Below are 26,012 nucleotides of genomic sequence, written 5' to 3'. Positions count from 1 at the left end.
CAATTCACGAGCTGAAAAACGAAGTAACAAGCTTAGCTAATAGAACAGGTCAGATAGAAGAGAGGATTAGTGAAATAGAAGACAAGCAACTTGAGGCACAACAGAGAGAAGAAGAAAGAGACTCAAAAATTAAAAAAAATGAGATAGCCCTACAAGAATTATCTGACTCCATCAAAAAGAATAACATCAGAATAATAGGTATATCAGAGGGAGAAGAGAGAGAAAATGGAATGGAGAACATACTCAAACAAATAATAGATGAGAACTTCCCAAGCCTGTGGAAAGAACTAAAGCCTCAAGTTCAAGAAGCAAACAGAACTCCAAGTTTTCTTAACCCCAACAAACCTACTCCAAGGCATATCATAATGAAATTGACACAAACCAACAGCAAAGAAAAGATTCTCAAGGCAGCCAGGGAAAAGAAGAATACAACATATAAAGGAAGGCCCATTAGATTATCATCAGATTTCTCAGCAGAAACTCTATAAGCTAGAAGAGAGTGGACCCCAATATTTAAAGTCCTGAAAGAGAGGAACTTTCAGCCACGAATACTATACCCATCAAAGCTATCCTTCAAATATGAAGGAGAAATAAAAACATTCACAGATACAGAAAAGATGAGGGAATTTATCATCAGAAAACCCCCACTCCAGGAATTACTAAAGGGGGTTCTCCAATCAGATACAAAGAACAAAAAAAACAGAGCCAAAAGTAAAAGCTCCAAGAAGAACACAATAAAACCAAATTTAAACTGTGACAACAACAAAAAGAAAGAGGGGGAGAAGATGGAGATTAACAGTAGCAAAGGACGATGGAGTGCAAAAGTACTCACAAAATAGTTCGCTACAATGAACAGGGTAGGGACCCTTTTCATTATTCAAAGGTAACCACCATTGAAAAAACCACCACAGAAGCACATGAGATAAAAAAGATAGCAACAGTGGAAAGATGTATGGAATACAACCAAATAAAAACAAAAGATAGAAAAACAAAAGAGAAGGATCAAACAAGACACAAAACTAACAGAAAGCAAGATATAAAATGGCAATAGGGAACTCACAAGTATCAATAATTACACTAAATGTAAACGGATTAAACTCACCAATAAAAAGGAACAGAGTAGCAGAATGGATTAAAAAAGAAAATCCAACTGTATGCTGCCTACAGGAAACTCATCTAAGTAACAAGGATAAAAACAAATTCAAAGTGAAAGGCTGGAAAACAATACTCCAAGCAAATAACATCCAAAAAAAAGCAGGTGTAGCAATACTCATATCGGATAATGCTGACTACAAGACAGCAAAAGTACTCAGAGACAAAAATGGCCATTTCATAATGGCTAAGGGGACACTGAATCAAGAAGACATAACAATTCTTAATATATATGCACCAAACCAAGGAGCACCAAAATATATAAGACAGCTACTTATTGATCTTAAAACAAAAACTGACAAAAATACAATCATACTTGGAGACCTCAATACACCGCTGACGGCTCTAGATCGGTCATCCAAACAGAGAATCAACAAAGACATAGTGGCCTTAAACAAAACACTAGAGCACCTGGATATGATAGACATCTACAGGACATTTCATCCCAAAGTGACTGAGTATACATTTTTCTCCAGTGTACATGGATCATTCTCAAGAATTGACCATATGTTGGGCCACAAAAACAACATCAGCAAATTCAGAAAAATTGAAGTTGTACCAAGCATATTTTCTGATCATAAAGCCTTGAAACTAGAATTCAACTGCAAAAAAGAGGAAAAAAATCCCAAAAAAATGTGGAAACTAAACAACATACTTTTAAAAAATGAATGGGTCAAAGAAGAAATAAGTGCAGAGATCAAAAGATATATACAGACTAATGAAAATGACCATACGACATATCAGAATCTATGGGATGCAGCAAAAGCAGTGATAAGAGGGAAGTTCATATCACTTCAGGCATATATGAACAAACAAGAGAGAGCCCAAGTGAACCACTTAACTTCCCACCTTAAGGAACTAGAAAAAGAAGAACAAAGACAACCCAAAACCAGCCGAAGAAAGGAGATAATAAAAATCAGAGCAGAAATAAATGAATTAGAGAACAGAAAAACTATAGAAAAAATTAATAGAACAAGGAGCTGGTTCTTTGAAAAGATCAACAAAATTGACAAACCCTTGGCAAGACTTACCAAGGAAAAAAGAGAACTCATATAAACAAAATCCAAAATGAAAGAGGAGAAATCACCACGGACACCGTAGATATACAAAGAATTATTGTAGAATACTATGAAAAACTTTATGCTACTAAATTCAACAACCTAGAAGAAATGGATAAATTCCTAGAAAAATACAACCTTCCTAGACTGAGTCAAGAAGAAGCAGAAAGCCTAAACAGACCTATCAGTAGAGAAGAAATAGAAAAAACCATTAAAAACCTCCCCAAAAATAAAAGTCCAGGCCCTGACGGCTATACCAGCGAATTTTATCAAACATTCAAAGAAGACTTGGTTCCTATTCTACTCAAAGTCTTCCAAAAAATTGAAGAAGAAGCAATACTTCCAAACACATTTTACGAAGCCAACATAACCCTCATACCAAAACCAGGCAAGGATGGCACAAAAAAAGAAAACTACAGACCAATATCTCTAATGAATACAGATGCTAAAATACTAAACAAAATACTAGCAAATCGAATACAACAACATATTAAAAAAATAATACATCATGATCAAGTGGGATTCATCCCAGAATCTCAAGGATGGTTCAACATACGTAAAACGGTTAATGTAATACACCATATCAACAAAACAAAGAACAAAAACCACATGATCTTATCAATAGACGCAGAAAAGGCTTTCGATAAAATACAACACAATTTTATGTTTAAGACTCTCAACAAAATGGGTATAGAAGGAAAATATCTCAACATGATAAAGGCCATATATGATAAACCATCAGCTAACATCATATTAAATGGCACTAAACTGAAGGCTTTCCCCCTTAAATCAGGAACAAGACAGGGTTGTCCACTCTCTCCACTCTTATTTAATGTGGTACTAGAGGTTCTAGCCAGAGCAATCAGACAAGACAAAGAAATAAAAGGCATCCATATCGGAAAAGAAGAAGTAAAGGTATCACTTTTTGCAGATGATATGATCCTATACATCGAAAACCCCAAAGAATCCACAAAAAGACTACTAGAAACAATAAGCCAATACAGTAAGGTCGCAGGATACAAAATTAACATACAGAAGTCAATAGCCTTTTTATATGCCAACAATGAAACAACTGAGAACGAACTCAAAAGAATAATCCCCTTCACGATTGCAACAAAAAAAATAAAATACTTAGGAATAAACATAACAAAGAATGTAAAGGACTTATATAATGAAAACTATAAACCATTGTTAAGGGAAATCGAAAAAGATATAATGAGATGGAAGAATATACCTTGTTCTTGGCTAGGAAGAATAAATATAATCAAGATGGCTATATTACCCAAAGCAATATACAAATTTAATGCAATTCCCATCAAACTTCCAATGACATTTTTTAAAGAAATAGAGCAAAAAATCATCAGATTTATATGGAACTATAAAAAACCCCGAATAGCCAAAGCAATCCTAAAGAAAAAGAATGAAGCTGGGGGCATTTCAATACCTGACTTCAAACTCTATTATAGGGCCACGACAATCAAAACAGCATGGTATTGGCAGAAAAATAGACACTCAGACCAATGGAACAGAATAGAAAGTCCAGAAATAAAACCACATATATATAGTCAAATAATTTTTGATAAAGGGGCCAACAACACACAATGGAGAAAAGAAAGCCTCTTCAATAAATGGTGCTGGGAAAACTGGAAAGCCACATGCAAAAGAATGAAACTGGACTACAGTCTCTCCCCCTGTACAAAAATTAACTCAAAATGGATCAAAGATTTAAACATAAGACCTGAAACAATTAAGTACATAGAAGAACACATAGGTACTCAACTCAGGGACCTGGGTTTTAAAGAGCATTTTATGAATTTGACTCCAATGGCAAGAGAAGTGAAGGCAAAAATTAATGAATGGGACTACATCAGACTAAGAAGTTTTTGCTCAGCAAGAGAAACTGATAAAAAAATAAACAGAAAGCCAACTAAATGGGAAATGATTTTTTCAAACGACAGCTCAGATAAGGGCCTAATATCCAAAATATACAAAGAACTCATAAAACTCAACAACAAACAAACAAACAATCCAATAAAAAAATGGGAAGAGGATATGAATAGACACTTCTCCCAGGAAGAAATACAAATGGCCAACAGATATATGAAAAGATGCTCATCTTCTTTAGCTATTAGAGAAATGCAAATCAAAACGGCAATGAGATACCACCTCACACCTGTTCGATTAGCTGTTATTAGCAAGTCAGGTAACAGCAAATGTTGGAGAGGCTGTGGAGAAAAAGGAACCCTCATACACTGTTGGTGGGAATGTAAAGTAGTACAACCATTATGGAGGAAAGTATGGTGGTTCCTCAAAAAACTGAAAATAGAACTACCTTATGACCCAGCAATCCCTCTACTGGGTATATATCCCAAAAACTCAGAAACATTGATACGTAAAGACACATGCAGCCCCATGTTTATTGCAGCATTGTTCACAGTGGCCAGGACATGGAAACAACCAAAAAGCCCATCAATAGATGACTGGATAAAGAAGATGTGGCACATATACACTATGGAATACTACTCAGCCATAAGAAATGATGACATCGGAACATTTACAGCAAAATGGTGGGATCTTGATAACATGATACGAAGCGAAATAAGTAAATCAGAAAAAAACAGGAACTGTATTATTCCATACGTAGGTGGGACATAATAGTGAAACTAAGAGACATTTATAAGAGTGTGGTGGTTACGGGGGGAGGGGGGAAATGGGAGAGGGATAGGGGGTGGGGAGGGGCACAAAGAAAACAAGATAGAAGGTGACAGAGGACAATCTGACTTTGGGTGGTGGGTATGCAACATAATTGAACGACAAGATAACCTGGACTTGTTATCTTTGAATATATGTATCCTGATTTATTGATGTCACCCCATTAAAAAAATAAAATTATATAAAAAAAAAAATGAAACTAGACCACCAAATTACACCATTCACAAAAATAAATTCAAAATGGATAAAAGACTTAAATGTAAGTTGTGAAACCATAATCATCTTGGAAGAAAACATAGGCAATAAGCTCTCCAACATCTCTCGCAGCAGTATATTTGCTAATTTATCTCCACGGTTAAGTGAAATAAAGGACAGGATGAACAAATGGGACTATATCAAACTAAAAAGCTTTTGCACAGCTAAAGACAATATGAACAAACTAAAAAGACAAACTACACAATGGGAGTACATATTCGACAATACGTCTGATAAGGGGTTAATAACCAAAATTTATAAAGAACTTATAAAACTCAACACCAGGAAGGTAAACAATCCAATCAAAAACGGGCACAAAAGTTCTAGCCTGACCTGTGGTGGCGCAGCGGATAAAGCGTCAACCTGGAAACACTGAGGTTGCCGGTTCAAAACCGTGGCTTGCATGGTCAAGGCACATACAAGAGTTGATGCTTCCTGCTCCTCCCCCTTCTCTCTCTCTCTCTCTCTCTCTGTCTTTCTCTCTTCCCCCCCTCTCCTCTCTAAAATGAATAAATAATAAAAAAAAATGGGCACAAGAAATGAAGACACTTCTTCAAAGAGGACACACAGATGGCCAATAGGCATATGAAAAAATGCTCTGGCCCTGGCTCAGCGGTAGAGCGTCGGCCTGGCGTGCGGGGGACCCGGGTTCGATTCCCGGCCAGGGCACACAGGAGAAGCGCCCATTTGCTTCTCCACCCCCACCCCTCCTTCCTCTCTGTCTCTCTCTTCCCCTCCCGCAGCCAAGGCTCCATTGGAGCAAAGATGGCCCAAGCGCTGGGGATGGCTCCTTGGCCTCTGCCCCAGGTGCTAGAGTGGCTCTGGTCGCGGCAGAGCAACCCCCGGAGGGGCAGAGCATCGCCCCCTGGTGGGAAGAGCGGTCGCCCCTGGTGGGCGTGCCAGGTGGATCCCGGTCGGGCGCATGTGAGAGTCTGTCTGACTGTCTCTCCCCGTTTCCAGCTTCAGAAAAAAAATACAATAAAAAAAAAGAAAGAAAAAATGCTCAACATCACTAATCATTAGAGAAATGCAAATTAAAACCACAATGAGATACCACTTCACACCTGTCAGAATGGCACTCATAAACAAAACAACACAGAATAAGTGCTGGCGAGGATGTGGAGAAAAGGGAACCCTCCTGCACTGCTGGTGGGAATACAGACTGGTGCAGCCACTGTGGAAAACAGCCTGGAGATTCCTCAAAAAATTCAAAATGGAACTGCCTTTTGACTCAGCTATCCCTCTTTTAGGAATATATCCTAAGAATACTAAATCACTGATCCAAAAGAAGAAATACACCCCATGTTTATCACAACATTGTTTACAATAGCCAAGATCTGGAAACAGCCCAAGTGTCCATCAGTGGACGAGTGGATTAAAACTGTGGTACATATATACACAATGGAATACACTGTGAAGAAGGAAGTCTTACCTTTTGCAACAACATGGATGGACCTGGAAACTATTATGCTAAGTGAAATAAGCCAGGCAGAGAAAGAAAAGTATATGACCTCACTCATTTGAGGAATCTAATTAACAATGTGAACTGAGTAATGGAATAGAGGCAGAGGCGGAATCAAAGGGACCAGAGAAAAAGTGGTCAGAGGGAAAGGGGATGAGAGGATGAGATCAGAGAAGGGAGAGAGATTGGTGAAATTATATATACATAACAGTGTTATAGAGAGCAGGACAGCAAATCCTGGAGGGAAGGGGGGAGGGTATTGGAGGGAGAGAGCAAAGGGGTGTGTCAAGGGGATCACAGGGGTAGGGTGATATATTCTGTGGGACATTTGAATCTATGTAAACACAATAAATTAAAATCAATAAAAAATTTTTAAAAAGAGAAACAGAAAATAAAAATACATGTTAACCATATTTTTTTTTTCTGAAGTTGGAAACAGGGAGGCAGTCAGACAGACTCCCGCATGCGCCCGACCGGGATCCACCCGTCATGCCCACCAGGGGGCGATGCTCTGCCCATCTGGGGCGTCGCTCTGTTGCGACCAGAGCCACTCTAGCGCCTGGGGCAGAGGCCACAGAGCCATCCTCAGCGCCCGGGCCAACTTTGCTCCAATGGAGCCTTGGCTGTCGGAGGGGAAGAGAGAGACAGAGAGGAAGGAGAGGGGGAGGGATGGAGAAGCAGATGGGCGCTTCTCCTGTGTGCCCTGGCCGGAAATTGAATCCAGGACTCCTGCACGCCAGGCCGATGCTCTACCACTGAGCAGTATTTTTAAGCTGAAGTCTTACAATATAAAATAAAAGAAATTTCCTTTCATTATACAGATAAATAAAGTGGTCAGGCCCAGAGGTGCTCAGCACCAACTAGAGCTGACTGCAGGCAAAGCAGCAGCAGCCCCAGAACCAGAGCCCAAGACTCCTGATCCCCTTTCCCATGCTTCTACAACGACTCACAAATGTCCCATTCCTGAATCCAGCCCCGGGGGAGAATACTCTTAGCTTCTAAAAAAAATTAAGTTAAATCCATCAGGTTTTAAATGGCATTGATTCCTTTGGCCAAAAGAAGGTATAATAAAAATAGCACCACTCTGAACAGCCAGATGCCTTGGCCTCTCCTCTTATGAACAGACTCCTGCCACTTCAAAGCGCTCTTCTCCCAAAATTGCCACAGGAAGGGATCAGTGGGAGAGGCTGATACTTTCCTCTAAAGTCTTGCATCTTGTCCTCCTCACCCACCTATGGACTGTACCCCTTTTCTAAGACCTCTGTTTTGGAGACAAATGAAACTTTTCTGTTATAATTAGGGTAAACTTTTAAAAGGCAAAGCACTGTAACTTGTCACATGAGACAGGACAGAGCCAACTTCTCCATTGGGGAAGGTATGAGGAATTTTTTGAGGGCTTATTTCTTAGCTGTTTTGTATTTCACTGGATAAAATAAAGGTTGGCCAATTAATTATAAATCAACAGAGCTGCTGTGCACCCTGTAATTGCTCTCAGGTGGAAATTTAAAATTTAGTGTATGAAAGTTGATCCATTCAGGAATAAAAAAGAATCATCTGTGACCTTGAAATACCATGAACAAAGACTTCTTTCCTTCTCTGTTGAATGTCTCTGGTCTTTGGACATCAAACCTATTCCCCCCACACTGCCAGGGCTCTTTCTGACACCATATCTGACCTGCTCCCTTGTTCTTCAGAACTGTCATGGTTATAACTCACAGAAGTCCATTGGTACTAGAGTAACAGAAAAGGAGGAATTTACCAGAACATTAGGGAATCTCACAGCCGTGCCTTAGGAACATACCAAATGTAGGTCCTAGTCATTACAGAGGGGCCAGAAGTTCTGTCTCGGCTTTCACATCTGCTCCTCTCTGCTCACCTCATTTTTTTGCATAAGCAAGTTGATTGCGTCTCCCTGGGCCCCATGAGGGGAAACATGGCTGCCAGAGCTTCTAAATATATTACAGTTCCTCCACAAAAAGATCATTTTTCTCCCTGTCCTCCCTCTGTCACGGTGGTTAAGAGCACAGTAGATGCCCTCTCCGTTCTTTGTGGTTTAGCTTAAACATTGCCCTCCCTGGGTTCTCAGCACCAGAGTGGGTGACTCCCACAAGCTCTGCGCCTGCCTCTGTTATAGCACTTGTCCCACTGCGCGCAGTGTGTCCACCTCCTCTGCAAGGTAAGCACCTTGAGGTGAGGGATGTGTTTGTTCTTTTTCTCTTTGTATTCACAGTGCCTGACTCCATAAATACTTGAGCATGAATAGATGGATGAGTGGCTATTATACCCTTTTTAAATTCACCTTTGAAGTATTCCTGACTTTCAGTGTGCTGTTGTAGTCCTTTCAGACTTTTGAACTCACTGCCTATCCTGATGAAGCTCTCTCTGGCCCAGGCAGCAGCTGCCCTTCCATCTCCCCACCCTTTCATCTACATGGGGCTTGCAGATGTGATGTGAGAGGTGTCTGCTGCAGGACAGGGCCTGGGGTTTCCATTCAAATTTGAGCTCTACCATATTCTAGCTATGAGACTTTAGGCAAGTCACTGAGTTTGAGTTTGCTCATCTGAAAAGGAGATAACACCTGTCCTCCATAGTGCCATTCTGAGAGGACATACATAAAACACCTAACACAATGCCAGGGAGGCAGTAAGCTCTGAGGAAATGCTTCCTCTTGCTGTTTGTATCTATATGTCTTGGTAACTGGATGTCTGTGTGTGGGTTTATTTGGGTATATGGAGGGGATAGAATGGAAACATGGTTTGAGTCATCTACCTTTGTGTACTTAAAAAAAGAATTATCTAGGCCTCATCCACCTGGGAACGAAAATGAGGTCACATTAATGGTTGTACCTAGAATGCCACTCCCTCCTGCCCCACTGTGTGACTCAGAGCCTCAGCCTGTTACATCCCACTCCTGGGTGTTTCTGGGAATCCTCAGAGTTTAAGTTTAAAAAGGGACTTCTCAGTTTTTTCCTGCTGTGTACATTTTATGAAGCCTCTTTAGTCTCACTGCAGCCAGCCTGCGTTACCTCTCCCGCTCAGGGGCCAAGCTGCTGTCCATGCCAAGGGCATCGTCTCCTGGGGCTCTCATGCTGATCATCCTTGGGGTGACAGAACATACCCAGTGTCTGTCCTGACCCAAAAACTGGCACTGTTCCCCCTGCAGAATGCTTCCCCCGACTTGGTTAGACCGCTTCACTCTGGTATTTTCCATGAGCACTGCAAGTGCCCCCGTCCTGTCCCACCCCAGTCTCACAGAGCCCGTCAGTGAGTGTGTGCAGCCTTTCTCCGTGCAGAAGACTGTATGTGTGAGTGGGGTTGGGGAAGGAGCTACATGTTCTGACCCTTCTCTGAGGGACCTTTCTTGGCCACTATAGAAGTTTTCAAGCTGATTGGACCTCTTGATTGATTCTTTATCTTCCATTTCTTCCTGGGAATGGTGAAGTTTGTCCCCTGCCTTTGCTCATTAACCAAGATCTTTGCACTCACAGGGAGGCATCTGTAACATCGCTGACAAACAAGAGGTACCTCCTGAGGTTCCCAGCACTGGAGACACTGATGCTGGATGACAACAAACTCTCCAACCCCAATTGCTTCGCCAGCCTGGCTGGGCTCAGGAGGTAAAGCCACAGCCTCTCTCTGCAGGGCCCTCCATAACCCCCCAGCCTATCTGACACCCTGAGTGCTGCTCTGGAAGCCAGAAGGCCTGGGTCTAAATTCCAGCTCCACCACTTATCTCTGCTGTGTGGCCATGGGTAAGTCATTTCTCCCCTCTGAGCTTTAGCACAGCCATAAAAGTAGAGAATCAGCAGACATTTCTGATCACGTGACTGGATTAGAAGCAGCAAAGAGAAAAAAGGATAGGAGGAGATATTACCAGAGGCAGGATCCTAACCCTGAGAGAGGAGAGAGAAAAATAAAGAGGCAGTATCAGAAAGATAAGTTTAACTGCTTTTTTGGTTGAAGTAATGAAAATAATGGCACGTAAATGGTTAAGCTTTAGAGCCTTGGAAAATTTACTTCGGATTCAGCTACCATTTACTGACCACGACTTTGTGCCAGCACATTTACATTGTCTCATTTCATCTTCACAAGGACCTTGAAGAGTTAATAAATATTATCCCCATTTTAGAGAGAGGGATTTTGAGGCCCAGAGAGGGTAAGCCACTGGCTCAAGGTCACACAGGAGGAGTAAGTGTCCAAGACTGATTCCATGTTCTGTCCCTAAAGTTGCTTGGTAGTGTCCCTGAGGTTTAATTATTGCTGTGATTCTGATTTCACTTTCCTTAACTGAAGACTGAAGAAATTAAGCCTGGACCAAAACAGGATTTTCCGGATCCCACACCTACAGCAGGTTCTGCTCCAAGACATGTCGGGAGATTGCGTTGAGGGCAGGGGCAGTCATCAGAAAGGTCCCCAATCCATGCTGCAGCCCGAGTCAAGAATGTCTGAAGCCTCAGATGAGCAACCGGATTATACTGTACTGCCCTTGAGAAAGGATGATGACCGGACAGGTGAATGATGCCCTTGTTCCGGAGATGCTAGCCCCGTGGTGGGGTTAAGCTTCTTCGAGTTTATTCTGAAAGTCTGTGGCTCCCTGGGGAGCTGCTGCACTTAAGCTATTGGGCCTGAGGATGTAGAGGTCTCACATGAATTATTTCAGTGACTTCCTAACTATTTCTCAGTTAAGATGCTTTTTAAATCCAATTAAAAGTTTATTTGTTAACAAGAAACCCAGAGGTAAGGCTTTCCAGAGATGATTAATTCTGGAGTCATTGATGTTCTCAAGGGTCTCAGGTTCTTTCCATCCTCTTTTCTGCCATCCTTGGCCAGCTTGCTCGTCTTGGTAGGCTGCTTCCCATTGAGGTCTCAAGATGGCCGCCGCAGTGCCAAGGACCACAGCCAGAGGGCAACATTCAGAGCAGAAAAGGAAAGAAATGTCACCTTTATTATATATTCTGCTCCCCTGATCTAGTTCTCTATTACTGTGCCATTACCACACTGTATATATTTTTAAACATTTATTTATAGAAATATATAGAGTGAAATACAGAAATGGTATGTAGAACTTGAACTTTTACATATTTATACTTTTTAAACCACCACCCATATTACAATATAGGACATTTCTAGCATCCCAAGTGGAACCCTCCCAGTCAGTACCTCCTCCAAGAATAACCCTCATTCTATCACCATACATAAGTTTTGCCTGATTCAAAATTCACATACAGTTGATTCTTGAACAACAAGGGGTTGTGGCTTAATGAACAGAAATGTATTAGTTCTGGAAGCTAGACATCTAAGATCAAGGTGTTGGCATGTTTGGTTTTTTTCTGAGGCCTCTCTCCTTGGCTTATAGATGACCACATTCTTGCTTTGTCTTCACACGGTCATTCTTCTGTCTGTATTGTCTGTGTCCTAATGTCCTTTTTTTTATATATAGGAAAACCATTCATATTGGATAAAGGCCTATCCTAATGCCCTCATTTAACCTTAATTATCTCTCTAAGGGCTCTATCTCCAAATATAATCACATTTCAAGATCCTGGGGTGAGGACTTCAACATATGATTTTGATGGGGATACAGTTGAGTCCATTATAATAAATTACACAATTTTACCATATGGTTTATGCCTTTGGGTTCTTATTTAAGAAGTAGCTCCCAGCCCTGGCCGGTTGGCTCAGTGGTAGAGTGTCGGCCCAGCATGTGAATGTCCTGGGTTAGATTCCTAGTCAGGACACACAGGAGAAGCGACCATCTGCTTTTCTCCCCCCCTTCTCTTCTCTCTCTCTCCCTCTCTCTCTTCCCCTCCCACAGCCATGGCTCGATTGATTCGAGCACAGTTGGCCCAGGCCCAGGCACTGAGGATAGGTCCTGGCCGCCACCTCAGTTGTTAAAAATAGCTTGGTTGCAAGCATTGGCCTTAGATGGGGGTTGCTGGGTGGATCCCAGTCAGGGCACATGCAGGAGTCTCTCTATCTCCCCTCCTCTCACTTGAAAAAGAAGAAAAAATAAAGTAGAGTAGCTCTCTTTCTCATAATCACAAAGATAGTTTCCTTTTGTGTGTTGCTTTTCGTTTTGCTGTTTGAATTATTCTTTAAAAGAGAGTTTACATGTAGTAGATTTTTCTGAATTTTGAAAATATTGAAAAATCACCTTCATTTTGTTATCAGACTTAAATGCTAGTTTGGTTGAATAGAGAATTCTAGCTTTGAAATTATTTTCCCTTAAAACTTTGGTGATAGTACTCCCTTGCCCGCTAGACCTATTGTTGCCAATCTGATTCTAATCTCTCTGTGGAAACCTATGTTTGCTGACTGAAATTTAATATATCCCTTTTATCCTTGGAAAATTTTACTCAGATGCATCTGCACATACAACTCTTTTTGTTTATCCTCTGAGGTATTTTAAAGTTTCTTTCAATCAAAGACGTATGTGTGGTTTCCTTCATCTTGGAGAAATTTTCTTTATTTTCTCCTTTCCGTTCTCTTTGTCATCTTCCTGTGAAATCCATTATATGCTTAAAGCTCTGTGTCTGTCTTCTATTCCTCTTCTGTTATACTTTATATTTCTTTGCCTTTGCATTGCATTTTGAGAGAGTCTCTCAGCTTAACCTTTCCTTTTATGAATTAGTTCTTCAACTGGGCCTGTTCTTTTATCCAGCACATTTTTTATGTCTTTTATTTGATTATCATATTTTAAATTCACAAAATTGTTAATAGAGTCTTTCCCTTGCTTTTGTTTTAGGAATGAAATAGCCTTTCGAATTCCTCAGAGGATACAATTATTCTGTTTAAATTCTTTTATTCTTTTGTTAAACTAAACTCTGTTTTTTTCTTTTCAGATGCTAGTTTTTCTGTTTTTCTTATGCAATAACTTTTTCATAGTGTTAATTTTCCTCAAATATTAAGAGATTCTTAATTGTCCATCTTTTTGTTGAACAGTCCCCAATGAGAACCTTCGGATGCAGGGTCTGGTATCTGGGGCTGCTTCCTGAGACCGTGGGCACGGGCAGGACACACATTCAGGCAGAGCATGATGCAGCCCATCTTCCTAGGGGCGGGGCTCTCTGCTTCCCAGACGGTCTCTCTTCAGCACCCACACTTGTGACCATGGCCCATCCTCCTGCTAATCCCTACTTTGTTCCTGGTACAAACCTTTCCTAAAATCCTTTCCAGTCCCTCATCACCGGAGAAGTTATTTATACCATGTGTTCCACCCATTTTTTTTTTTTCTGAAGCTGGAAACGGGGAGAGACAGTCAGACAGAGTCCCGCATGCGCCCAACCAGGATCCACCCGGCACGCCCACCAGGGGGCGATGCTCTGCCCCTCTGGGGCGTCGCTCTGCGGCGACCAGATCCACTCTAGCGCCTGGGGCAGAGGCCAAGGAGCCATCCCCAGCACCCGGGCCATCTTTGCTCCAATGGAGCCTTGGCTGCGGGAGGGGAAGAGAGAGACAGAGAGGAAGGAGGTGGGGGGTGGAGAAGCAAATGGGCGCTTCTCCTATGTGCCCTGGCCGGGAATTGAACCTGGGTCCCCCGCACGCCAGGCCGACGCTCTACCGCTGAGCCAACCGGCCAGGGCTTGTGTTCCACCCATATTATTTTTAATGTCATTTCATGTAATGTTTGTCAGTATAATTTCATTAACATATGGAAGGGGTCTTCTTACCTGGAGAGAAGGTGAGTGGTGCCTGCACAGATTGTAGTCTCAGCCAACACTCTGATTTATTAGGTTGAACTCAGCCCTGTCCTGGTTCATCTCATTCTGATGGTCCCAAGAATAAAATCACTCCGCAGCCTCTTCCTTACTACTGTGCTGCTGGTTATTCTTAGTCTTTCTCCTGCATTCACAGTCTTAACACATTCTATTTCTACTAATATAACAACTAGTATTTTCAAATCCTCTGACAACATCTTATATCCACATTTCTCTCTTCTAAGAAACGGTTTGCTTTCTGATCAATTCTGACTGCCTAGTGGTTCTTAGGCTAGAAAGAGCTTATATATTGCAAAGTCAAAAAGGCAGTTTGTGAGTATTCAGTAAGTATCTTACTTACTGAAATACAGTAAGGGAGGACGCAGGGTAGCATGAGATAAGACTGGAAAAGTAGGCAGGGGTCAGGTGAGGCAGGAACTCTGAGGACTTGCCAAGGAGTTTGGATTTTAAGTGCAAAGGGCTGTATACCTGACAGATGTCACAGCCAGCTCCTCTTCGCAGTTAGTACTGGAGCTGAGGGCCAGTGAGGACCCCTTCTAGGAGGGACCCTGCACACAGTGGGCGGCAGACCGAGACCCTGGCCTCTGGGGTCACTCCCTGCTCTCCCCCACCTTTGTTCTGTTTCTCTTTTGTTGCAGAGGTTGTGTTCACATCTTACCCTGGATTTTCAGCCTCAGAGGTAGGAACTGTTTGTTTTATGTCTGTGACTTGAATTAGAACATTAATTTTAATGAACAAAAATAAGCTAATGGAGCCATGAGAGACAGTTATACATACCACATCGAGGAAGCCGATTCATTGAGCAAGTGTTTCCTGAGCACCTCTCACATACCGGGCACTGTGTGGCCTGTGGAGACGCAGTGCTGGACCACAGACAGGGGCCTGCCTCCCACGGCTGCAGGCCAGCTTTCAGGACAGCAGGGGCTACTCCGTAGGTTGAGGTTGCTGCCTCAGTGATCAAGGTGGCATTGAAGTGAGGTTGCCCACAGGATGGATTTTATTAACTCCTAATTAGAGCCCCCTAAAGTGAGTGATCCTTGCCAAAAACACCATCATCCAGGGTCTAATCCTTGGTGCCACTGGCTTAGACACTTTATTTTTGTTAGTCCAGAATACTGGTTTTTCTCTCCAAGTAGTCACTACTAATGGAGCTTGGAACAGAATCCAGTTCATTTGAAGTCAGTCATTAGCCCAGTATCTACTGTACTTTTCCATGTATAAGATGCACCCTTTTTAAAAAAAAACTTGGGGTCTAAAAACTGGGTGCGTTGTATACAGTGGTTGTAGATTTTTTTTACTTGCACTTCCCGCTTTTGTTTCACAGTTGTTACCGGTATATTACAGTAGGTTATATTTTGCCACGTTCTACCCAGAAATGGCTCAGAAAAGATTTTTGTATGGTGCTGAATTCAAGTTAAAAGTGATCCAGTTTGCAAAAGTGAATGGAAATAGTGCTGGTGAACATAAGTTTAGTCCTTCTCCAACTGAGAAATCGATCTGAGACTGGCTACAGGAAGAAGAAACACTACTGAAAACACCACAGCAGAAGAAGGCAATGAGAGGCAAGTCAGCAAAATGGCCTGATTTAGAGAGGGAATTGAAGATATGGATTGAAGAGCAAAGGGCAATTGGAATTCCTGTGTCCACAAAGATGGTTCAGCATGAGGCCAGAAGAATTGCTGATGAAAAAGAAGTTACTGATTTCAAAGGAGGACACAGTTGGTGCTTCAGGTTCATGAAATGGAATGGACTAAGCATGCGTACATATACCAGACTTGCCTAAAAGATGCCTGAAATTTATAAGCAGAAGGTCCTTGAATCTCATCGTTTTGTCATTCAATGTCGGAAGACACATCAGTTTGAACTGGAACAGATTGCAAATATGGATGAAGTCCCCCTTCAATTTGATGTCCCAAGTAACAGAACTGTTAAGAAGGGGGTGAACACTGTGAAGACAAGTGGACATGAAAAGAGCCATTATACAGTTGTTCTAGCTTATTGTGCCGACTGAACCAAGCTGCCTCCTATGCCGATTTTCAAACGCAAAACAATGCCAAAAGAAGACATTTCTCGAGGAGTGATTGTCCATGTTCATGACAAGGGTTGGATAGATCATGATGGGATAAAGATTTGGTTTGATAAAGTTTGGAGAAGGAGAGTAGGTGGGCTTTTACATAAACCTGCCCTATTGGTGCTTGATCAGTTCAGGGCACACATAACAAAAAACACAAAGAAGATTGCTACAGTGCAAAAATCAAAACTTGCCATCATACCTGGAGGCTTGACATCCCACCTCCAACCACTTGATGTCAGCATTAACAAACTCTTCAAAGCTGCCGTGAGAAATGAATGGAACCAATGGATGAAGTCTTCTGGGGACAATTTGACACCAGCAGGAAGATTGAAGAAACCAACTATAGGAGAAGTTTGTACCTGGGTGAAAAGATCCTGGGATAATATCAAGATTGAGATCATTGTCAAGTCATTTAGAAGTGTGGTATTTCAAATGCCATAGATGGAACTGAGGACGAGGCAATATATGAAGACAGTGATTTGTCATCAGACACAAATGAGGACAAGCTAATGGATGGGAGTTTTGACAGTGATGAGGAGTTGTTTGAATTTTATGATGAATAAAACTTGAGTTCGATAACTTTATGTAATACTTTTTTTTTTTCAAATTTCAGGCCCCAAAATTAAGGTGCATCTTATACATGGGGAAATACGGCACTTTATAATTTTCTTTGATTCCATCTAGCTCAAGGAATCAGTGAGTGAGCTAAGTTAGGTGTGATTAATCTAGCAATTTCAATTTTCTGTTTGGTCAAACATGTTGATCCTGAGGCAAGCTGGGTTGTGCTGAGATGACCCTGCAAGTTACCTAGAGAGTCTGCCTAAAGTAATTCAGGACTTAGCTGTTGTTCCATCCCCGAAAGGAGTGAGCTAACCCTTCAGCCCATGTGTTCAAGACTCAGGTCACTCTTCTCCATCTCCCCACTAGGAAGAGTCCCCTTAATAATGCAAGCAACTGTCCCTTTGTCCTCTGGCGAGATGTTTGCCCAGTTGTGTAGAGGGAGGGTCCAATTCAGGATAAGCTGCTATAGAGCAGAGTATGAGAAGTGGGGGCAAGCACTCCAATATCTACACCAATGCTATATTTTCCATTGGCCTCAAGGAACTTGAAACTGGAACTTTGGGTACTGGGGAATTAGCTCACATGTGACCTCAGAGAACTTGGAGCCAGAACCATGCGCCCTTGGAGACATCTTCCTTTATGACCCAACATGTATCTTTTGACAAGCCTATCGTCAGCGCTCATTCTTTCCACCATATGCCATTGGAAAGAGTCTCTTGGCCCTTGGCAGCTTTCAACTTCTTTATCATCAAGGCACTTTGACTTTGATATTTTTCTTCTTTTAAGACAACCAAGATATATTCACTTCCTCCCATATTCAAGATTCTTCCTGTGAAGTCACTGAAGTCCAGGAACCAGACGCTGGCCCCACCCTTCCCAGAGCTGAGATACCTTAGCCTGGCCTACAACAAGGTGACTCCCTGCTTCCCTACCTATTTCCTCAGGGGCACAGAAAGGAGGGGATGCCAGCCAGCTGCTGTGGCCTGAAGTCCAGCCCTCTGATTCCCTGCAGTACAGGTGTCAGGGCTCAGGAATTCTCAGGGTAGAGGAAGTAGAGGGAGTATAGGCTAAAGCAGGAGTCAATCCCATTCAGCCATAGATATTTATTTAGCACTTACCATATATCAGGCTCTTTTAGGCCCTGGGTACACAGCTGTGTAAAGAAATATTGGGCCTCTGCCTTTATGGGGCTTGTTACTTATAGGGAAGACTAATACTGGACAAAGAACCACAATATAAGCATGTTTAGTGTTATGAAGCAATAAACAGTGCTATAAAGTATATGACGGGGTTGGGGGACATCTAACCTAATATTTGAGGTTGGGGAAGGTTCTGGAGAGAGTGATATTTAAGCTGAGATCTGCATCAAGGAATTTAGTGAGGTGAAGACTAAGGGTAGAGTGTAGAGAAATGTTCTAGCCCTAGGGTACAGCAGATGTAAAGTCCATAGAACAGACTTAACATGTTTTTCCTTAACATATTTACGTCAACATACTTTGCCAATATCCATGTCCTGTTTAAATTCCTGTAAACCCCACTAGTTGAGCTCTACTCATATCTCCAATGCAGGCAACTTTGAAGGTACTCTCTGCTCACTTTCCTTCTAAGGCAAGCAGTTGGTCCAGCTAAACTCCCAAGTCTTGTCTTTACTTTTTTTTTTTTTTTTTTGCCAGGCTTTTTAAATTTTATTTTATTTAGACAATTAAATTTAACAGGGTGACATTGATCAATAAGAGTACAGAGGTTTCAGTAAACGTTTCTGTAGCATTTGAACTGTTGATTATGTTTCATACCCATCACCCAGTCAAATCATTTTCCGTCACCTTATATTTGTCCCTCTTTACACCCTTCCCCCACCCCCTCCTCCCAACCTCCTCTCCTACATCCCCTCTCCCTGGTAACCACTTCACTTTTATCTATGTCCATGAGTCTCAGTTTTATATCCCCCCCCATGTGTGAAATCATACAGTTCTTAGCTTTTTCTAATTTACTTCATTGACTCAGTATAATGTTCTCAAGGTCCATCTATGTTGTCGTAAATGACACTATGTCATCATTTCTTATGGCTGAGTAGTATTCCATTGTATATATATATATATATCACATCTTCTATATCCAGTCCTCTATTGAGGGACACTTTGGTAGTTTCCATATGTTGGCCACTATGAATAACGCTGTGATGAACATGGGGGTTCATGTGTCTTTGCAAACCAGTGTTTTTGAGTTTTTGGGATTGATACCCAGTAGAGGGATTGCTGGGACATGTGCTAGTTCTAGTTTTAATTTTTTGAGGAACCATCATACTTTCTTCCATAATGGTTTTACTAATTTGCATTCCCACCAGCAGTGAATGAGGGTTCCTTTTTCTCCACAGCCTCTCCAACACTTGTTACTACCTGTCTTGTTGATAATAGCTAATCTAACAGGTGTGAGGTGGTATCTCATTGTAGTTTTGATTTGCATTTCTCAAAAAGTTAGTGAAGATGAGCATCTTTTCATATATCTTTTGACCATTTCTATGTCCTTTTGGAAAAGTATCTGTTCAGGTCCTCTCCCCATTTTTTAATTGGATTGTTAGCTTGTTTGTTGCTGAGCTTTGTGAGTTCTTTATATATTTTGGATATTAACCTCTGATTGTAGCTGTTGTTTGCAAATATCATCTCCCTTTTAGTTGGCTGTCAGTTTGTTTTGTCGTCAGTTTCTTTTGTTGTGCAGAAGCTTTTTATTTTGATATATTTTTTACTTTGATATCATTTATTTTTGCCCTTACTTCCCTTGCCTTTGGGTCAAATTCATAAATTGTTCTCTATGGCCAAGATCCATGAATTTAGTACTTGTGTTTTCTTCTATGTAATTTAGTGTTTCAGATCTTATATTTAGGTCTTTGATCCATTTTGAATTACTTTTTGTGCAGGGGAACAAACTGTAGTCAAGTTTCATTCTTTTACATGTGGCTTTCCAAGTTTCCCAGCACCATTTATTGAAGATGCTTTCTTTTCTCTGTTGTGTGTTTTTGGCTTTTTTGTCAAAGATGACTTGTCCATATACAGTGATACCTCGGTTCTCGAACATAATTCGTTCCGGGAGAACGGTCGAGAACCAAATTGTTCGAGAACCGAAACAATGAAACCCATAGGAAATAATGGAAACTGGATTAATTTGTTCCAAGCCCCAAAAATATGCCTATTTACTGGTGCTTTCTCACAAATAACGACTTCATTGATGCTGTCACCTGCTAACTCTTTTTCTTTAATGAAAATAAGAAGCAGCTTCTCCATTTCCTCCATTATCTGAGGCCTTTGCTTTGTTAACAATGTAACACCTTTGGCAACATTGGCAGCCTTTATAACAGCTTTATTCTTAAGGAAAGTTGAGATAGTAGATCTTGGCATGCCATACTCAGCAGACAGATCTGAAACACGTGTGCCCTGTTCATATTTGGCAATGATTTCTTTTTTCAGCTCAATCGTTGTTCTCACAGCTTTCCGCTTACCTTTGTCTGCATTACCACTTCTGGCTTTCTTTGGACCCATGTCTAAGGGTTAAATTCAGTGTACAAAGCGTGCACAAAGCGTGAGTCTCTCCACAAAGCGTGAGTCTCACCACAAAGCGTGACTCTCACCACAAAGCGTGACTCTCTCCACAAAAACGTGATTCTCTCTCTCCACAAAGCGTGACAAAGCGTGACTCACACTGATGACGCAGGCAAGGCGCGCTCGGCCGAATGAACGCCATTCGGCTCAACTCGGCTAATCTCGGACGTTCGAGTTCCAAATATTTGTTCGGATTCCAAGACAAAATTTTCTCGAATTTCCTGGTCGAATACCGATTTGGTCGAAAGTCAAGGCGTTCGAGAACCGAGGTATCACTGTATATAATTTTATTTCTAGGCTCTTGATTCTGTTTCATTGGTCTGTATGTTTGTTTTCTGAAAATACCATGCTGTTTTGTTATTGTAGCTCTATAGCATAACTTGAGGTCAGGTAGTATGATACCTCCATTTTCATTCTTTTTCCTCAGCATTGCTCTGGCTATTTGGGTTTTGTTGTTGTTGTTGTTGTTGTTGTTTTGTATTTTTCTGAAGTTGGAAACGGGGAGGCAGTCAGACAGACTCCTACATGCGCCCGACCGGGATCCACCCGGCATGCCCACCAGGGGGCGATGCTCTACCCATCTGGGGTGTTGCTCTGTTGCAACCAGAGCCATTCTAGCACCTGAAGCAGAGGCCATGGAGCCATCCTCAGCACCTGGGCCAACTTTGCTCCAGTGGAGCCTCGGCTGCAGGAGGGGAAGAGAGAGACAGAGAGGAAGGAGATGGGGAGGGGTGGAGAAGCAGATGGGTGCTTCTCCTGTGTGCCCTGGTCAGATATCAAACTTGTGACTCCTGCATGCCAGGCCAATGCTCTACCACTGAGCCAACTGGCCAGGGCCTATTTGGAGTTTTTTCATTTTTTTTTTTCATTTTTCTGAAGCTAGAAACAGGGAGAGACAGTCAGACAGACTCCCGCATGTGCCCGACTGGGATCCACCCGGCACGCCCACCAGGGGCGATGCTCTGCCCACCAGGGGGCGATGCTCTGCCCATCCTGGGCGTCGCCATGTTGCGACCAGAGCCACTTTAGCACCTGAGGCAGAGGCTACAGAGCCATCCCCAGCGCCCGGGCCATCTTTGCTCCAATGGAGCCTTGGCTGCGGGAGGGGAAGAGAGAGAGAGGAAAGCGCGGCGGAGGGGTGGAGAAGCAAATGGGTGCTTCTCCCGTGTGCCCTGGCCGGGAATCGAACCCAGGTCCTCCGCATGCTAGGCCGACGCTCTATTTGGGTTTTTTTTTATGGTCCCATAAAAACTGGTAATTTTTTGTTCTATTTCTTTAAAACATGACATTGAAATTTTGGTGGGGGTTGCATTAAATTTGTATATTGCTTTGGGTAATATGGACATTTTAACTATGTTGATTCTCTCAATCCATGAACATGAAATATTTTTTTTATTTTTCATTTCGTTGTGTCTTTTTCAATTTCTTTCAATAATGTTTTGTAGTTTTCAGTATATATGTCCTTCACATCTTTTGTTAAGTTTATTCCTTGGTATTTTATTTATTTATTTATTTTGTTGCAGTTGTAAAAGAAATTGTTATTTTGAGTTCATTTTCCAAAGTTTCATTATTGGCATATAGAAAAGCAATAGACTTTTGTGTATTGATTTTGTATCCTGAGACTTTACTGTATTGGTTTATTGTTTCTAATGGTTTTTTGATGGAGTCTTTGGAGTTTTCTATATACAGGATCATGTCATCTGCAAAAAGTGATACCTTTACTTCTTCTTTCCCGATATGGATGTCTTTTATTTCTTTCTCTTGCCTGATCACTCTGGCTAAAACTTTCAGAACTATGTTGAATAAGAGTGGAGAGAGTGAGCAGCCTTATCTTGTTCCTGATTTTAAAATAAAAGCTTTCATTTTTTTCACCATTTAGTATAATAATAGCTGATGGTTTGTCATATATGGCATTTATTATGTTGAGGTACTTTCCTTCTTTTCCAATTTTATTGAGTTTTAAACATAAAGCGATATTGTATCTTGTTGAATGCCTTTTCTCATCTATTGGTATCATTATATGATTTTTGTTCTTTGTTTTGTTAATGTGGTGTATTATGTTAATTGATTTTCATATGTTGAACCATCCTTGTGCTCTTGGAATGAATCCCAGTTGATAGTGATATATAATTTTTTTAATGTGTCATTGTATTTGATTTGCTAGTATTTTGTTTAGGATTTTTGCATCTGTATTCATTAGAGATATTGGTCTGTAGTTTTTGTGTATGTGTGTGCTGTGCTTGCCAGGTTTTAGTATGAGGGTTATGTTGGCCTCATAAAATGTGTTAGGGAGTATTGCTTCTTCTATTTTTTGGAAGACTTTGAGAAGGATAGGTACCAAATCTTCTTTGCATGTTTGGTAGACTTCACTAGTGTAGCCATCTGGTCCTAGACTTTTGTTTTTTGGGAGGTTTTTAATTGTTTTTTTATTTCCTCCCTGCCCATAGGCCTATTTAGGTTTTCCACCTCTTTGTGACTTGGTCTAGGAAGATTGTATAGTTTTAGGAATTTATTCATTTCTTCTATGTTTTTGAATTTGGTGGCATATAATCTTTCATAATATTCTACTATCATCTTTTGTATATCTGTGATATCTGTGGTAATTTCTCCTCTTTCATTTCAGATTTTGTTTATATGAGTCCTTCCTCTTTTTTCTTTAATGAGTCTAGCCACTGGATTGTTGATTTTATTGATATTTTCAAAGAACCAGCTCTTTGTTTTATTAATTTTTTCTAGTTTTTTTGTTTTCTATTTCATTTAGTTCTGCTCTAATTTTTATTATTTCCTTTCTTCTGCTGATTTTGGGTTGCCTTTGTTCTTTTTTTTCTAGTTCCTTAAGATGTGATGTTAGGTTGTTTACTTGAGATCTCTCTTGTTTCTTGATATAAGCCTGTAATGATGTAAAGTTCCCTCTTATTACTGCTTTTGCTGCATCCTAGAAATTTTGATATGTTGTGTTGTCATTTTCATTTGCTTGTGTATATCTTTTTTTTAATATATATATATATATATATTTTTTTTTTTACAGAGATAGAGAGAGTCAGAGAGAGGGATAGATAGGGACAGACAGATGGGAACGGAGAGAGATGAGACGCATCAATCATCAGTTTTTCGTTGTGACACCTTGGTTGTTCATTGATTGCTTTCTCATTTGTGCCTTGACCACGGGCCTTCAGCAGACTGAGTAACCCCTTGCTCGAGCCAGTGACCTTGGGTCCAAGCTAGTGAGCTTTTGCTCAAACCAGATGAGCCCACGCTCAAGCTGGCGACCTCGGGGTCTCGAACCTGGGTCTTCCACATCCCAGTCCGACGCTCTATCCACTGTGCCACCGCCTGGTCAAGCTGTGTATATCTTTTGAGCTCTGCTTTTATTTCTTCTTTGACCCAGTCATCTTTCGAAGTATGTTGTTTAATTTCCACATTTTTTGTGGGTTTTTTTACTTTCTTTTTACAGTTAAATTCTAATTTCAAAGCCTTATGGTCAGAAAATATGCTTAGTATAATTCCAGTCTTCCTGAATTTGTTGATGTTAGTTTTGTGGCCCAACATATTGTCTATCCTTGAGAATATCCCATGCACACTAGAGAAGAATGTATAATCTGATATTTTGGGATGAAATGTCCTGTAAGTGTCTGTTATGTCCATTTTGTCCAATGTGTCATTTAAGGCTATTTATTTATTGATTTTCTGTTTGGATGATCTATCTAAAGTCATCAATGATATGTTGAAATCTCCAAGTATGATTGTGTTTTTGTCTGCTTCTATGTTTAGATCAGTTAGTAGATGTCTTATATACTTTGGTGCTCCATGGTTTGGTGCATATATATTAAGAAATGTTATGTCTTCTTGATACAATGTCCCCTTTATTATCTTTATTATATGCGGCTTAAGTGTCAGTTTGTCACCGATAGCTTATTGGTTGCTTGCGTAACTGTACTAGCCAATGGGGTGAAGTTGCCATGGCTGAACGCAAATTGAGCAGGTCAGGGGGAAGGTGAACATTTGTTTGCATTGGCAATCATCTGCTTTTGAAACAATTTAAGGCTGAACGCAAATTGAGCGTGTCAGGGGGAAGGTGAACATTTGTTTGCATTGGCAATCATCTGTTTTACATAAAAACTATGTCTTAACGTAATTTCTTTTAAGAATGCCTCCTAGAAAATACAGCACCGAAGAGGAGAGAAAAGGAGCTAAAGCTGCACAAAAACGGCTTTCTCGACAAAAAGAAACCACTGAGCAGAGAAAGACAAGGCTTGCTTCAGTCGCAGAGCAAATGCGTCTTTCTCGGCAAAATGAGACTGATGAGCATAGAGAAACAAGGCTTGCCTCAGATGCAAGACAAAAAAGCCTGTCTCGACAAAATGAGTCCCTTGAACAAAGGCAGGAGAGAAATGCAAAAAAACGACAGAGTAATGCTGACCGAAACGCAAAAAGGATTAAAACATATTTAAATCACCTTTATTAATTGAGCTAGCGGTGGCTCTTAAGAAATGTACCACCAATGGTTTCCTTCATTGCACTCTACTTTAAGCAATTAAGCAAGTAGAAGGGGGAAACCCCGTGGGGCACTAAGCAAAGGGGTGTCCTCACCGCCTGCCCTGGGTAATTCAGTTTGAATTAGCAGACACCTTTGCACAAATCATTTTAATTACAATTTATAATATCTAGAACAGCGGTCATTTTGTATGACTGCCGGGCTTTCTAGTTATGAAATATCCATCTTTGTCTCTGGTTATTTTTGTTGTTGTTGAAGTCAGTGTTATCAGATATGAGTATGGTTACACCTGCTTTCCTTTGGATATTATTTGCTTGGAGAATCATTTTTCAACCTTTCACTTTGAGTCTACTTTTGTCCTTGAAGGTTCCATATAGTTGGGTTTTGCTTCTTGTCCAATCTGCTACTCTCTGCCTCTTTATTGGAGAGTTCAGTCCATTTACATTTAGGGTAATTATTGACACTTGAAGGTTTCCTGTAGACATTTTATGTTTTGTTTTCTGGTAGCTCTGTGTCTTGTTTGGTTCTTTTCTTCTTTGTTTCGGTTCACAAGTGTTTTTAAAAGTTTTATAGTTTTAGCTCTGACATTTAGGTTTTTTATCTCTTTTGGGTTACACTTTAAAAGTAGTATGAAATAGGGGTTTCTCAACATCATTTATTGAAAAGACTATTCTTTCCCCATTGAATGATCTTCTCACCTTATACAAAGTATAGGACCATAGAAGTATGATGGGTCCCTCTTTTATTCCTTTTTAAAAAATGTTTTTAGAGAGAGACAGACAGACAGACAGGAAGGGAGAAAGATGAGAAGTATCAACTTGTAGACCCTTTGCTGAAGCCAACAGCCAGCAACCCCCTACTAAAGCTGGAGAGCCTAAGCTTAAACCAGATGAGCCCACAGTCATGCCGGCGACCTTGGGGTTTCAAACCTGG

The 26,012-nt window shown here is 41.0% G+C and overlaps 1 protein-coding gene across 1 annotated transcript in view; it reads left to right on the top strand.

Moving 5' to 3' along the window:
• The window catches only part of XRRA1 (X-ray radiation resistance associated 1), a 112,625-nt gene that overhangs the window by 59,361 nt on the left and 27,252 nt on the right, over window positions 1-26,012 (top strand). Inside the window, exons 9-12 of the mRNA XM_066368587.1 lie at window positions 10,127-10,255; window positions 10,932-11,149; window positions 14,995-15,035; window positions 17,778-17,903. Coding sequence (XP_066224684.1) covers window positions 10,127-10,255; window positions 10,932-11,149; window positions 14,995-15,035; window positions 17,778-17,903 — 514 coding nt within the window. The remainder of the gene's footprint in view (window positions 1-10,126; window positions 10,256-10,931; window positions 11,150-14,994; window positions 15,036-17,777; window positions 17,904-26,012) is intronic.

The sequence above is a fragment of the Saccopteryx leptura genome, chromosome 1 (genome assembly GCF_036850995.1).
Source record: "Saccopteryx leptura isolate mSacLep1 chromosome 1, mSacLep1_pri_phased_curated, whole genome shotgun sequence".
Classification (NCBI taxonomy): Eukaryota; Metazoa; Chordata; class Mammalia; order Chiroptera; family Emballonuridae; genus Saccopteryx; species Saccopteryx leptura.
The sequence above is the reverse complement of the archived record's forward strand: the minus strand, read 5'-3'. Positions and strand labels throughout refer to the sequence as shown.